This window comes from Gopherus flavomarginatus, chromosome 20 (genome assembly GCF_025201925.1).
Source record: "Gopherus flavomarginatus isolate rGopFla2 chromosome 20, rGopFla2.mat.asm, whole genome shotgun sequence".
NCBI classification, from domain to species: Eukaryota; Metazoa; Chordata; order Testudines; family Testudinidae; genus Gopherus; species Gopherus flavomarginatus.
The window spans coordinates 5,223,228-5,236,794 of record NC_066636.1 but is presented as its reverse complement, the minus strand read 5'-3'; the positions used below and the strand labels follow the sequence as shown (position 1 = coordinate 5,236,794).

Here is a 13,567-nt window from a genome sequence, read left to right as displayed (position 1 = left end):
GGGGCTGAAGGTCACCTCAGGAGTGAGGAGCACCAGCTGAGCTGGGGGGAGCCCAGGGCTGGGATGGCAACAGGCTGCGCGTGAGGGGTACTGACAGAGCTGGGGGGCAAGCTTGGCAGCAGGGGTGGGGGTGGCGAGTGCAGGCCAGGGGTGGAGAGGGGTTCAGTGCTTGACGCAGTGGCTCCCGCCCCGAGCAGTAATTGCCAGGAGGCAGGTGGGGGGCAGGTAGCGTTTATTGGGAAGCCATCTCCGGTCAGCAACTACAGACAGCGCCCCCGGCTGGACACAGGGACACTTGCAGAGGCTGGGGGGGTTCTACTGGCCCCTGCTGGAGGGGATCAGCCCTGACCCAGGGGTGGGAGCCAGCTGTTCCCACCACAGCCCCGTGATGGACACTTCAACAGGGACCCCGACTGCCACCGCCCCCCACAGTCACCCCTCCCTGCACCCCTCACACACAGGGCTCTTGGCACCGCTGCCCAGAGCCCACAAGGGCAGCACCCCTAGAATGGGGGTGTCCCCCCGCTACTGGGGACAGGCCCTGCTCTGTACATCTCTGTTGTCTCCTGATGGAGGAGATCAGACCTGCCAGGTGTGTGTGTCTGTCTGCCCGTCCCTGCCACCCCCGGCTGGAGGGGACAAGCCCTGAGCTCTGTGTTTGTGTGTGTGTCTCTCGGCTGCCCCTGCTGGAGGGGCTCAGACCTGGTGTGCATGTGTGTCCCTACTAACCCCTGTTGGAGGCGATGAGACCTGCTCTGTGTGTGTGTGTGTGTGTGTGTGTGTGTGTGTGTGTGTGTCCCTACTGCCCCCTGTTGGAGGGGATGAGACCTGCTGTGTGTGTGTGTGTCCCTATTGCCCCCTGTTAGCTGGCTCAGATTCTGCGGGCTGCAATCAGCGCGCGGGGGCCTGGTCTAGGCTAAGTGCTACGGCTATGCAGCATGGGGCGGGGGAAGAGGGGGTCACTCTTCATATCCAGGGAGGGGTCTGCGCCTTGGGGAGACCTGCACAGAGAGCAAATGGGAAGGGATTATGTATGGACAGTGAGAAACACTGCCCCACCCAAGGGAGAACCCAAGAGTCCTGGCTCCCAGCCCCCCTGCTCTAACTCCCTAAACCCCACTCTCCCCCCAGAGCAGGGGATAGAACCCAGGAGTCCTGGCTCCCAACCTTGGTCTCTATGTAATGTGGATGACTGCCGCAGTGGGAATTCGGACCCACAGAACTCATAGGAGCCCGCACCCCCTAGAGGGGAAAACCCCAGGCCTCATTCCCCACCTCCCGGCGCCAGCCAGTCCCCCACCCTGGGGCCAGATGAGAGCCAGTGCCCAGCCTTCAACTGGGAGTGAAAGAGGTGCCGGAGCTCAAAGGATTTTTTAACACTCATAATGAATGCAGCCAGCCCGGAGGTGCCAGGGCCCAGCCCTGGCACAAACTGGGCACTGCTAGAGCTCCCCTGGGGGAAAGGGCCCCATATCCCAGCCATTCCCCCTGCCCCACTCACCAGCCTCTGGGCCCGCCTATCTCATCCGGGTGGACAAACCTGTGGAGAAGAACCAAGGAGTCAGGTGCCTGGGGCGAGGTTCTGCCTGGGGGGATCTGGGGTCAGATCCTAGACAGCCCAGCTCTGCAGGGGGTGGGGAGAGGACCCCGGCATCCTGGCCACGCCCTCCCCCAGCGTGTGTCACACAGAGCCACCCAGGGCCGCAGGTAGATTATTGGGGCCCTTGGCACAAAGAACTTTTGGGCCTCCCAGTCACCCTGGGGCCCCATCCCCTGCTCCTCCTCCCCCCGCCTCGCCCCCCCCCCCCGGCCAGGCCAAGCCAGGTCAGAAGCTGGCGCCAAGCCTGGTAAGAGCAGCCCAGGGCTGACCTTAGGGAAAATGGTGCCCCTGGCCCCTGTGGGCATGTTACCCCCCACATTGCCCACAGGCTCCCCACCCCCCATCATCCCTGACCCCACTCCCCTTCTGCGTCCTCAATCCCTGCCCTGTGTCCTCCATGCACCCAACCCTCGCCCTAGCCCTGTGCCCTCCACACCATGCACCCCTGGCCCTGTGTCTCCCCCATGCCCCCAACCTCTGCCCTGTGCCCCTCTGCATCCCCAACCCCTGCACTGTGCTCCTGCACCCCCAACCCCTGCACTCCCCTCCTGCGCCCCAACTCCTGCCCTGTGCTCCTGCACCCCCAACCCCTTCACTCCCCTCCTGCTCCCTAACTCCTGCCCTGTGCTCCTGCACCCCCAACCCCTTCACTCCCCTCCTGCTCCCCAACCCTTGCCCTGTGCCCCCCATGCCCCTCCACCCCCCCAGCTGCTGCCCTGTGCCCCCTGCACCCCAACCCCCGCACTCCCTTCTGCACCTACATGGGGAAACTGAGCCGCTTGCATGGAGCGCCTGGCTCTGCTGCTCCCTCCCCCCTCCAACGTTGCTCCTCCGGGCCCCGTAGAGGGCTGTGAAGGGGGGAGCCCGGAGCACCCCGCAGCCAGGTCACTTTCCCCACATGGGCTGTGTAAGGGAAGGGCAGAGAGCAGCAGCTCCTGATGCCTCGCAGCACAGCCCAGGTGAGGAAAGTGACCTGGACATGGAGGGCTTGTGTTGTTCCTCACTCCTCCCAACCCCCTAGGGGGCCTGGAGGACCGTTGTGGGGAGCCAGCGGTATCTGTGCATCTCCACTTCCCCCCACCCCCCCCAGAGCAGGGAGACATCTGGGTGCCCTCCCATATCACCTCTGCCAACCAGCAGCACGCACCTCTGCACGGCACCCCCTGACCATGGCGCCCTGGGTGGCACTCCCCAGGGGGGCAGGCCAGGGGCTGCTCTCGGGTCCCCTCATCCAGGGCAGGTGGAGGGTTCAGGACTCCCCACAACTGACCCAGGCTCCATGGGCCCCAGGGGAAAGAGGAGGAGCAGGGGACAGGGCTACACTTCAGGCACTGGTGCCCCCCCACCTTCTACACAGGTTCTGCCGCTCCTGCAGGAGCCTCCAAATTGACCGGGGCCCCTGGGCACAGGCCCCGTGGGCCCAGGTGTTAATCCGACACAGGGGGAGGCTGCGGGGCGCCTGGTACTTACGGCGAATGGAGCTTCGGAGAGGCCCTTCCTCCTCGTCTGGCTCACCAGTCCTGGGGGGACAGCAGCATTACACGGGTCCCCCACAGCCCGTGCCTCTCACTCCCAACCCAGCACTGAGCTCCCCTCCTGCACAGCTCTGCCAGAGCCCCTCACTCCCGTCCCAGCCCTAGGGTGCGTTGCTGGTGGGGGGGGGGAATATTTACCTTTGTTGCTGGTTAAATTTGCAACGACAGCGTCGACCTAGAACAGATAAAACAGTAAATACCCCCCTGGCAGCGAGATGGCAGGACAGGGCAGCGGGCAGTGGGGGCAGACCTCCTGGGTTCTATCCCAGCACTAGGAGGGGAGTGGGGTCTGGCGGGTTGGGGGGTGCTGAGTAGCAGCAGGCTGGGCAGCAAGGGGTTAATGAAACCAGGCTGGGGGAACAGTGGGGGGTTAGTCCCCCCCCACACACACACACACCCTGCAGATACAGATGGAGCCAACGCTCTGGATGAGGGGCTGAAGGGACCTGGTGTCGAATCAGCCCCAGGGACAGCACACAGAGGAACCAGCCCCCCCAAAACTCCCCCTCCTCTCTGGCTGGCTCAGGGGGATGGGACACGGGGCCTTTCCCCTCCAGGGGGCGCTGGATACTCACTGAGGATGATGAGGATTCCCAGCAGAAAGAGGATGACGGCGAAGATGAGGCCTCCAATTCTCAGGGATTGATAGTCTGGGGGGAGAGACAGACTCAGGGGCAGAAGGGACCTGCCCCCCCACAAAGAGACACACAGATGCACAGCCATTGTGCATGTGCATTGTGCGTGTCCCTGCCGCCCCCTGCTGGAGGGGCTGGGCCCTGCTGGGCGTGTGTCACTGCGGACATGCACTGCTCCCTGCCCTCGGACCTGAGATGCTGCAGCTGGCACCGAAGAGAGACCTAATCTCAGTGCCCCAAGCAGACACCCTCCACCCCTCTCCCAGCAGGTGCCGGCTTCTGGCCTAGCTCAGCAACCGCCCGTCCTGGGACCCTCCAACTCACCGTAGTTAAAGGGATCATGCTCCTTGGGAGGCTCTGGGAGAGAGAGAGAAAGAGAGAGAGGGGCATTAAGGATCTCTCTGTCCTGGGATTCAGGGATGCTACAGAGACACGGAGTGCACTCTAACCTCTCTGCGCCCCCCTCCCCACTCTAACCCCTAGGCCCCTCCTAGTACCAAAGAAAGAACCCAAGAGTCCTGATCCCCCCCGGCAGCCCCCGGAGCTAGGGACAGAACCCAGGATTCCTGGTGCCCGGCAATCCCCTCCCCTTCCTCCAACCACTAGACCCCACTCCCAAGCTATAGACAGAACCCAGGAGTCCTGATCCCCTCTGAGGCAGGGACAGAACCCATGATTCCTGGCACCCAACAGGGCTGCCCTGGGGGGGGGCGTGCAATTTGCCCCAGGCCCTGGGCCCCACAGGGGCCCCCACAAGAATATAGTATTCTATAATATTGCGACTTTTTTTATAGAAGGGGCCCCCAAAATTGCTTTGCCCCAGACCCCCTGAATCCTCTGGGTGGCCCTGCAGCCCAGCAATCCCCTCCCCCTCCTCTAACCACTAGACCCCACTCCCAAGCCATAGATAGAACCCAGGAGTCCTGGCCCCTAGGCCTGGTCTAAAGTGAAAACTTTCCTTGGAGTAGCTACATTTCTGAGGGGTGCACCCCTCCCGTGAAAGCCGCAGTGAAGCTGACCCCAGCCTGGTGTAGGCAGCGCTAGGCAGTTGGACCAACTCTTCTCTTGCCCAGCGGCTGCTTGTTGGGGGGGGTCCCCCCCATGCTAACCAGGGAGCCCCTCGGGCACCGCAGTGAACATCTGCACTGGCATGCTGAGCTGCTGGAGCCCTACTCTGCTCACCTCCTGGGGCCCTTCGGGGGGTGCTGGCTCCCGTCCAGCCCCAGGGTGGGGGACTGGCTGGGCCAGGGAATGGGTGCCAGGGTGCTACAGGGTGTCTGGGGCAGAGCTGGGATTAGAACCCAGGGGTCCTGAATCCTCGTTCACTGCTGTAACCATTAGACCCCCCCAAGCCACACACCCACCCCCCATCACCACTGCTGGGATTAGATCTCCCCCCCCCCGCTGCTGGGATTCCTTCCCCCCCCCTTCACCCCTCTGCCCCTTCCCTGCTTCTGGGACTTCTCCACTTCTTTGACTCCTCCTCTCCACACTCACCCTGCTGCCCCCTCCCCCACTGCTGGGACCCCCCCCCCCCACTGTCCCCTCCCACACTGCGGGGATTCCTCCCCCCCCACTGCCCCCTCCTCCACTGCTGGGATTCCTCCCCCCCCACTGCCCCCTCCTCCACTGCTGGGATTCCCCCCCCACTGTCCCCTCCCACACTGCGGGGATTCCTCCCCCCCACTTCCCCCTCCCACACTGCTGGGATTCCTCCCCCCCACTGCCCCCTCCTCCACTGCTGGGATTCCTCCCTCCCACTGCTGGGATTCCCCCCCCCACTGTCCCCTCCCACACTGCGGGGATTCCTCCCCCCCACTACCCCCTCCTCCACTGCGGGGATTCCTCCCCCCCACTGCCCCCTCCCACACTGCGGGGATTCCTCCCCCCCACTGCCCCCTCCCACACTGCGGGGATTCCTCCCCCCCACTGCCCCCTCCTCCACTGCGGGGATTCCTCCCCCCCACTGCCCCCTCCTCCACTGCTGGGATTCCTCCCTCCCACTGCCCCCTCCTCCACTGCGGGGATTCCTCCCTCCCACTGCCCCCTCCCACACTGCGGGGATTCCTCCCCCCCCACTGCCCCCTCCTCCACTGCGGGGATTCCTCCCTCCCACTACCCCCCTCCTCCACTGCGGGGATTCCTCCCTCCCACTGCCCCCTCCCACACTGCGGGGATTCCTCCCCCCCCCACTGCCCCCTCCTCCACTGCGGGGATTCCTCCCTCCCACTGCCCCCTCCTCCACTGCGGGGATTCCTCCCTCCCACTGCCCCCTCCCCCACTGCTGGGATTCCCCCCCCCACTGTCCCCTCCCACACTGCGGGGATTCCTCCCCCCCACTGCCCCCTCCTCCACTGCTGGGATTCCTCCCCCCCACTTCCCCCTCCCACACTGCTGGGATTCCTCCCCCCCCACTACCCCCTCCTCCACTGCGGGGATTCCTCCCCCCCACTGCCCCCTCCCACACTGCTGAGATTCCTCCCCCCCATTGCCCCCTCCCACACTGCGGGGATTCCTCCCCCCCACTGCCCCCTCCTCCACTGCTGGGATTCCCCCCCCCACTGTCCCCTCCCCCACTGCTGGGATTCCTCCCCCCCACTGCCCCCTCCCCCACTGCTGGGATTCCCCCCCCCACTGTCCCCTCCCACACTGCGGGGATTCCTCCCCCCCACTGCCCCCTCCCCCACTGCTGGGATTCCTCCCCCCCACTACCCCCTCCTCCACTGCGGGGATTCCTCCCTCCCACTGCCCCCTCCCACACTGCGGGGATTCCCCCCCCACTGTCCCCTCCCACACTGCGGGGATTCCTCCCCCCCACTTCCCCCTCCCACACTGCTGGGATTCCTCCCCCCCACTACCCCCTCCTCCACTGCGGGGATTCCTCCCCCCCACTGCCCCCTCCTCCACTGCGGGGATTCCTCCCCCCCACTGCCCCCTCCCACACTGCGGGGATTCCTCCCTCCCACACTGCTGGGATTCCTCCTCTCCCCACTTGCCCCACTGCCCCTTTCCGTGCTGCTCGGACTCCTCCCCTCCCCACTCGCCCCGCTGTCCCCCCCCCCAACTTCTGGGATTCCTCCCACCCCCGCCCCACTGTTGGGATTCCAGACGCACACCCCACTCCCGGCTCCCCCAGGCTGTGCTCCCCACACTGGCGGTCTCCCATGTCCCCCCCGCTGAGTGGGTGGATGGAGCTTTTTGAATCTGCAATTTGGGCTCCCGCCAAGCTGCGAGCTGGTTGGTGCACAAAAGCCCCAGCCCCACCCAGTGACCCAGAGCCTGGGAGGAGGGGGCGAGACTGGCACAGCCAGCTGGGGGGCAGCGGTGATGTCTGAGCACTGAGGGCCCAGGGAGCAGCTGGAGCCCAGCAGCACTGGATGGGGCGGGAACGGAGGGGCTGGAGCCCTGAACCAAACTGCAAACCCTGTGCATGAGGGAAACCACTGCAAGCCGGGGTGCAGCCACAACCCAGCACCCCGAGTTCCTGACCCACCGCTGGGAGGGGGGCTGGAGCTATCCTGGGTGCTCTCCTCAAGGGGAGAGGTGTCTAGTGGTTAGAGCAGGGGGGTTGCGAGCCAGGACGCCTGGGTTCTCTCCCATATGGTTGCCAACTTTGGTTGGATAAATTCCTGGAGGTTTAACCACATGCCATTATCTTCGATTCCTGGAGACTCCAGGACAATCCTGGAGGGTTGGCAGCCTTATGTCCCCAGTAACATGCCATATACCCTGGGGCTGGGGTCCAGGTTCTGGGGGCTCCGCTGCGCTCTCTTGCCCCCGGCACTCACCAGCACTGGCTGCTCCCAGCAGGGCCCAGCAGAGCAGCAACAGGATCCACGTCCCCATGTCTGTCCTGCTGAGACACCAAGGGACAGAGGGTCAGGGGGAGAAGGGAGTGGAACCCGGGAACAGGAGCAGCCAGGGAGGGAGAAGATTGGCAGGGTTGGGGTAGGAGGTACTGAGGGGTGGGCTGTGGCATGGGTGGGGGTGTATTGAGGGGCAGGGCCAGGCCAGAGTGGGAGGTAGTGGGGGTGGGGTTCTGGGGGGCAGTGCTGCGGTGGGAGGACACTGGGGGGCGCCATGGAAGAGGTGGAGAGGTGCAGGGGGCAGGGCTGGGGTGGGAGGACACTTGGGGGGGCCTTGGAAGGGGTGTGGAGGTTCAGAGGGCAGGGCTGGGGTGGAAGGACACTGGGGGGACCATGGAAGAGGTGGAGAGGTACAGGGGGCAGGGCTGGGGTGGGAGGACACTGGGGGGGCCTTGGAAGGGGTGAGGAGGTACAAGGGGCAGGGCTGGGGTGGGAGGACACTGGGGGGGCCATGGAAGGGGTGGGAAGATACAGAGGACAGGGCCGGGGTGGGAGGACACTGGGGGGGGTCATGGAAGGGGTGGGGAGGTACAGGGGACAGGGCTGGGGTGGGAGGACACTGGGGGGACCATGGAAGAGGTGGAGAGGTACAGGGGGCAGGGCTGGGGTGGGAGGACACTGGGGGGACCATGGAAGAGGTGGAGAGGTACAGGGGGCAGGGCCGGGGTGGGAGGACACTGGGGGGGCCATGGAAGGGGTGGGGAGATACAGAGGACAGGGCCGGGGTGGGAGGACACTGGGGGGACCATGGAAGAGGTGGAGAGGTACAGGGGGCAGGGCTGGGGTGGGAGGACACGGGGGGGGGCATGGAAGGGGTGGGGAGGTACAGGGGGCAGGGCTGGGGTGGGAGGACACTGGGGGGGCCATGGAAGGGGTGGGGAGGTACAGGGGGCAGGGCTGGGGTGGGAGGACACTGGGGGGGGCATGGAAGGGGTGGGGAGGTACAGGGGGCAGGACTGGGGTGAGAGGACACTGGGGGGGCCATGGAAGAGGTGGAGAGGTACAGGGGGCAGGGCCGGGGTGGGAGGACACTGGGGGGGCCATGGAAGGGGTGGGGAGATACAGAGGACAGGGCCGGGGTGGGAGGACACTGGGGGGGCCATGGAAGGGGTGGGGAGGTACAGGGGACAGGGCTGGGGTAAGAGGTCCTGGGGGGAAGAAACAGGGCTGGTGGGTGGGGCCGTGGCAGGGCCAGGATGGGAGGTAGTGGGGGGCGGGGTGGAGCTGTGGCAGGAGTGGGGGGGGTCTGGCGGGATGGAATGGAAGGTACTGGGGGTGGGGCTATGGCAGGGGTACAATCCATGGCAGGATTGGGGGCAGGGCCAGGGTCATTCACACCCAGTCCCTGCCTGGTGGGTCTGCTGGGGCCAAAGGTCTGTTATGATAGAGATGTGGCCTTGTGCCCCCCAGCCTGCCAGCAGTGTTTGCAGATGATAACCCTGCCCCCCACTTCAAGCCAGGAGACCCCAGGGTGGGAGGAGGGGGCAGGAGAGAGGACCCTGGGCCTGGCCTCACGCCTTTTGGACGCTGAGTCCCACCAGCCTCCCTCTGCATCTCCCCACCCAGCGCTGCTCAGCCTGCAGCTACGCATCCATACCCCCCCCCACTTCAACCATTGCACCCCACTCCCCTGCCAGAGCCAGGAGAGAACCCCGGAGCCCTGGCTCCCAGCCCCCTGCTCTAACCTGCCAGCAGTGACACATGGTAGGAAGGGGAGTGGGGATTTCTGCGGTCTCTACACACCCCCCAGATAGAGGACCCCCTTCTGACATATGGGGGGGGAATACCCACCCCCATTTGTCCCTGCTTTGTCTGCAGCCAATAAAGGGTTAACCCAGGGGATTTGCATTTGCCAGCCTAATCCCTGGCACTGGGCACCCGTAACCCCGAGTTACGCCTCGGCCCTCCCCCCCAGCGCTGCACGCCCCCCCGCCACTCCCCACAGAGCAAAGAACATTCCAGCCTGCATGCCCCACAGCCAGTACATGTCAGCACCCATGGCGCCTGCCTCTGCCGGACCCCGCAGCACCCCCGTTCTGCTGGCATCCCTCACTCCCAACCCGCAGCCCCTGTTATCCTTTCCCTGCCCCCTCCCCGAACTTACCCATGCCCCTCACTCCCAGCCCGCACCCCTGCTATCCCAGCCCTGCTCCCCCAAGCTCTGCTGGTGCCCCTCACTCCCAGCCCGCACCCCTGCTATCCCAGCTCTGCTCCCCCAAGCTCTACCGGTGCCCCTCACTCCCAGCCTGCACCCCTGCTATCCCAGCCCTGCTCCCCCAAGCTCTACCGGTGCCCCTCACTCCCAACTCGCACCTCTGCTATCCCAGCCCTGCTCCCCCAAGCTCTACCGGTGCCCCTCACTCCCAACACGCAGCCCCCTGCTATCCCCCGCCTGGGCTCCACCCAACTCTTCCATGCCCCTCAGTCCTGAGCTGCACCTCTGTTATCCTAGCCCTGCCCCCCAACCCCCAGCTGCTCCAGTGCCTCTCACTCATGACCTACAGCCCCCTGCTATCCCAGCCCTGGGCTGCCCCCACTCACAGCTCTGCTGCCCCTCAGTCCTGACCCTCAGTCCCTGCTATCCCAGCCCTGGGCTCCCCCAGCTCTTCCAGTGACCCTCAGTCCCGACCCGCAGCTCCCTGCACCTACCCCTGTGCTCGGGCCTGGGCCTCTCGCTGGCAGCTGAGCAGGACAGGGCGTTATCGTGGGCCGCGGGGACTGGCTCAGGGGCAGAGATTAAGGCAGCTAAATTCGGCTGGATTGGCTGCCTGACAAGCCCCGGACAGGATGGGAGCTCTCGATAAGGGACCTGCATGGTATGACTAGCAGGGGAGGGCTGGGATCCAGGACTCCTGGGTTCTCTCCCGGCTCTTGCAGCGGAGAGGGTTTAGTGGTTAAAGTAGGGCCCCCTACTCACCTTCTGTCAGTTCCCTGTCTCTGAGGAGAGCTGCCAGACACCCCCTCTAGCTCCGGCTGGGATTGGTGGGTCTCTGTGCTCCCCGGCAGCCTGTCTAAATATACCCGGGCCCCACGGTGCTGGAGTATAAATACCCCTGACTCAACTGGCCTGGCATGCAGCACCCACGGCTCAGCTCACATCTCAGCTGGGCCTAGGTTGCTACCAGCCCCAGGGGGGCACCCAGCCTGGGCTGAGACCCCAGCCCTAGAGTCTTGCCATGTGTGACTGGCCCGAGGCAGGCCTGGGGCAGGGGTTCTGGGGCCGGTGGAACATCAGGGCGGCTGGATCCCACCTCCAACTCCCCCACCTGCTGCATAGGCAGCTCTGTGCCAGGCTGGGAGATGGGCCCTCCCACGGCTCAGGAGGGAAGGAGAGTTCCCCGACCCAGCATTGGGACCCCTGACCCTTGTGCCACATATCCGCCCCTTCTCCTCATCCCTACCCCATTACTGCCCCCACAACCCCCTTTACCCCTTCCCTCTCCCTGAATTCTCGCCCTGCCACTGCTCCCTTGTCCACACAGTTGTCACCAGTTGCTGGTTGCCACCTGGAAAGAAGCCCCGAGGGAGGCACTGGGGAAGGGGCTGCGGGGGGCCATGTCAGTGGGACAGGACAGGCCATGGGGGTCTCCCCACCAGTCTCTTGGCCCAAGGACATGGGGCCATTTGTCCCATCATTGGCCTGTGGAACTCACTGCCACTAGGCACCACAGGCCCAGTGGGGAGGGAGCTGGTGTCGTGGCTGGACTTGGCTATGGGGAGACCCCGAGATCCAGGAGGGAGAGCTGCCTCCCAACTGCCTCTGGACCAGACCTGTCAGATGGGTCCCCGGGGCACAGTCGGGCGCCACCTGTGCACCCCCAAAACTCCCCTGGGTTAGACATCCCCCCGTTAGAACCTCCTGTGGTTAGATCCCCGCCCTGGGGGCAGTACCCCCTTGTGATTAGACCTCCCTTCCTGGGGGGGCAGAGCCTCCCGTTAGACCTCCCCAGGGTTAGACCCACCTCCCTGGGGGGTGAACCCCCAGGCAGTGCCCCCCCCCGTTAGAACCCTCCTAGTTAAAAGTCCCTCCCCGGGGGGGCAGTGCCCCCCATTAGATCTCCCTTGGATTAGACCCCTCCTCCCTGGGGGCAGAGCTGCCCCATTAGACCTCCCTGTGATTAGACCCCTGTCCCTGGGGGGAAGAGCCCACCTTTTAAGCCCCCTTACCCTGAGGTTAAAACCCCTCCTGGAGGGCAGAGACCCCCTGTTAGACCCCCCCCCATGGCTAGACCCACTCTTTGGGGGGCAGCCTCCCATTAGACTCCCTACCATGGTTAGGTTCCCCTCCCTGGGGGGCAGAGCCCCAGTGGTTAGAAGCTCCACCCTGGGGGCAGAGCCCCTGTTAGATAACCCCCTGGTTAGATCCCCCCACCCCGGGGTTAGACCCCCCCCCGTTAGACCCCTCCGGGGTTAGACCCACCTCCCTGGGGTCAGATCCCCCAAGCACTGCTCCCCCGTTAGAACCCCCCTGGTTAAACCCCCCTCCTGGGATGCAGTGCCCCCCCATTAGACCTCCCCAGGGTTAAATCCTAGACCCTCCTCCCTGGGGGGCAGTTCCCCCCCCGTTAGACTCCCCCATGGTTAGACTCTAGACCCCCGTGGTTAGACCCCCCTCCCTGGGGGGGCAAAGCGCCCTCTCCCGTTGCCCAGATCCCAGCCGATCCGCCCCATTCCCCCCACGGGACTTTCCCCCTCCCCCTGCCGCGTCTCCCCCAAGCCCCCTGGCCGCCCCTTACCCCGCTCCCCTCGCAGCTGTCAGCCGGGCCGAACGCGGAGTGCGGGACCGGACAGCGGGGAGCGCCCCGCCCGCAGCCCGCAGCCCGGCCCGGAGCGGGGCGGGGGTGGGACTGAGGGAATGGGGGAGGGGACCAGGCAGTGGGGGTGGGTCCGGAGGAAGGGGGCGGAGGGTGGCAATTCAGGCAGAATTTCGTAACTGCCCCCCACAGCGGGATCTGGGTGGGGTGGGACGAAGCAGCCCCGGGGAGGGTGGGTGTGGTTCTGTCAGTGTGTTGGTGCCCCCGTGTCAGTGTGTCCATGTGGCTGTGGGGCGTGTGATGGTGTGTGGGTGGGGCTGTGTGGGACTTGGCTTGGTGTATTGGAGTATCCGTGTGGCTGTCAGGGTGACAATGTCAGTGTGTGGGGGTATCGGTGTGGCTGCTGGGGTGTCAGTGTGGCTATGTGTTGGGGTGACTGTATTGGTGTTGCTGTCGGGTGACTATGTCAGTGTATCAGGGTATCCGTGTGGCTGTCAGGGTGACAGCATGTTAGTGTATCGGGATATTGGTGTGACTGTCAGAGGCACAGTGTGTTAGTGTGTCAGGGTGTCCGTTTGGCTGCCAGGTGACACTGTCATTGTGACAGCGTATCGGTGTGGCTGTCAGGATCACAGCATGTCAGTGTGTCGGGGTTTCACTATGGCTGTCAGAATATTGGTGTGGCTGTCAGGGTATCAGTGTGGCTGTCAGGATGACAGCATGTCAGTGTGTTAGGGATATTGGTGTGGCTGTCAGGGTGACAACGTGTCAGTGTATCAGGGTACTGGTGTGGCTTTCAGAGTGACAGTGTGTTAGTGGGTCAGGGTATCGATGTAGCTGTAAGGGTGACAGTATGCTAGTGTGTCAGGGTATTGCTATGGCTGTTGGGGTATCAGTGTGGCTGTCAGGATGAGAGTGCATCTGTTTGTCAGGGTATTGATGTGGCGGTTTGGGTGACAGTGTGTCAGGGTGTGACTGGGGTGGTGACGTGTCCCTGTGCATAGCCTGGCCGGGTGGATTCTGTTTCCTGGTTGCAGGCTGGCCAGGGAGGAGCTGAGGGTCATTAAACTGGGGCGGGGGGCTGGGGCAGGCCCGGGAGGGAGAAGATGCTGCTGCGAGGCAGCTCCCTCCCTCTGAGTCCCACTGCTGCCTCCATCGAACTGTGGGTGACCATTGG

General features: G+C 64.7%; 2 protein-coding genes and 2 long non-coding RNA genes across 7 annotated transcripts in view; 2 read left to right on the top strand and 2 right to left on the bottom strand.

Annotated features, from left to right (window-relative positions):
• Positions 1-13,567, top strand: part of LOC127038142 (leucine-rich glioma-inactivated protein 1-like) — a 52,007-nt gene that overhangs the window by 24,013 nt on the left and 14,427 nt on the right. The gene's annotated exons all lie outside the window — the stretch shown is intronic.
• Positions 216-12,471, bottom strand: FXYD1 (FXYD domain containing ion transport regulator 1). Its single transcript, XM_050930620.1, has 8 exons — positions 12,373-12,471; positions 7,559-7,623; positions 4,095-4,127; positions 3,711-3,785; positions 3,274-3,310; positions 3,071-3,120; positions 1,502-1,540; positions 216-1,001 (listed from the first exon to the last, which is right to left on the bottom strand). Exons 2-7 carry the CDS (start codon positions 7,614-7,616, stop codon positions 1,518-1,520), a joined length of 276 nt encoding a protein of 91 aa, XP_050786577.1. The 5' UTR covers positions 7,617-7,623; positions 12,373-12,471; the 3' UTR covers positions 216-1,001; positions 1,502-1,517.
• On the top strand, positions 7,903-8,810 carry LOC127038158 (uncharacterized). Of its 3 annotated transcripts, XR_007770594.1 has the most exons (5): positions 7,903-7,927; positions 7,987-8,096; positions 8,216-8,400; positions 8,460-8,577; positions 8,755-8,810. It is a non-coding gene; the product is annotated as an uncharacterized LOC127038158 (long non-coding RNA). The 3 variants fall into 3 exon arrangements; XR_007770595.1 differs by lacking the exon at positions 7,903-7,927 and having other exon boundaries at positions 8,028-8,096; positions 8,216-8,282; positions 8,755-8,791; XR_007770593.1 differs by lacking the exons at positions 7,903-7,927; positions 7,987-8,096; positions 8,216-8,400 and adding an exon at positions 8,109-8,164 and having other exon boundaries at positions 8,755-8,775.
• On the bottom strand, positions 8,322-10,279 carry LOC127038157 (uncharacterized). Its single transcript, XR_007770592.1, has 3 exons — positions 8,728-10,279; positions 8,431-8,549; positions 8,322-8,372 (listed from the first exon to the last, which is right to left on the bottom strand). It is a non-coding gene; the product is annotated as an uncharacterized LOC127038157 (long non-coding RNA).

Bases quoted from the DNA above. Each gene is read 5' to 3' on its own strand.
- FXYD1 (XM_050930620.1), bottom strand. From the start codon at position 7,616: ATGGGGACGTGGATCCTGTTGCTGCTCTGCTGGGCCCTGCTGGGAGCA. The intron at 3,311-3,710 runs GTGAGTATCCAG...TATCTGTTCTAG, and splicing joins GGGAATCCTCATCATCCTCA to GTCGACGCTGTCGTTGCAAA. The intron at 3,121-3,273 runs GTAAATATTCCC...CTGTCCCCCCAG, and splicing joins AAATTTAACCAGCAACAAAG to GACTGGTGAGCCAGACGAGG.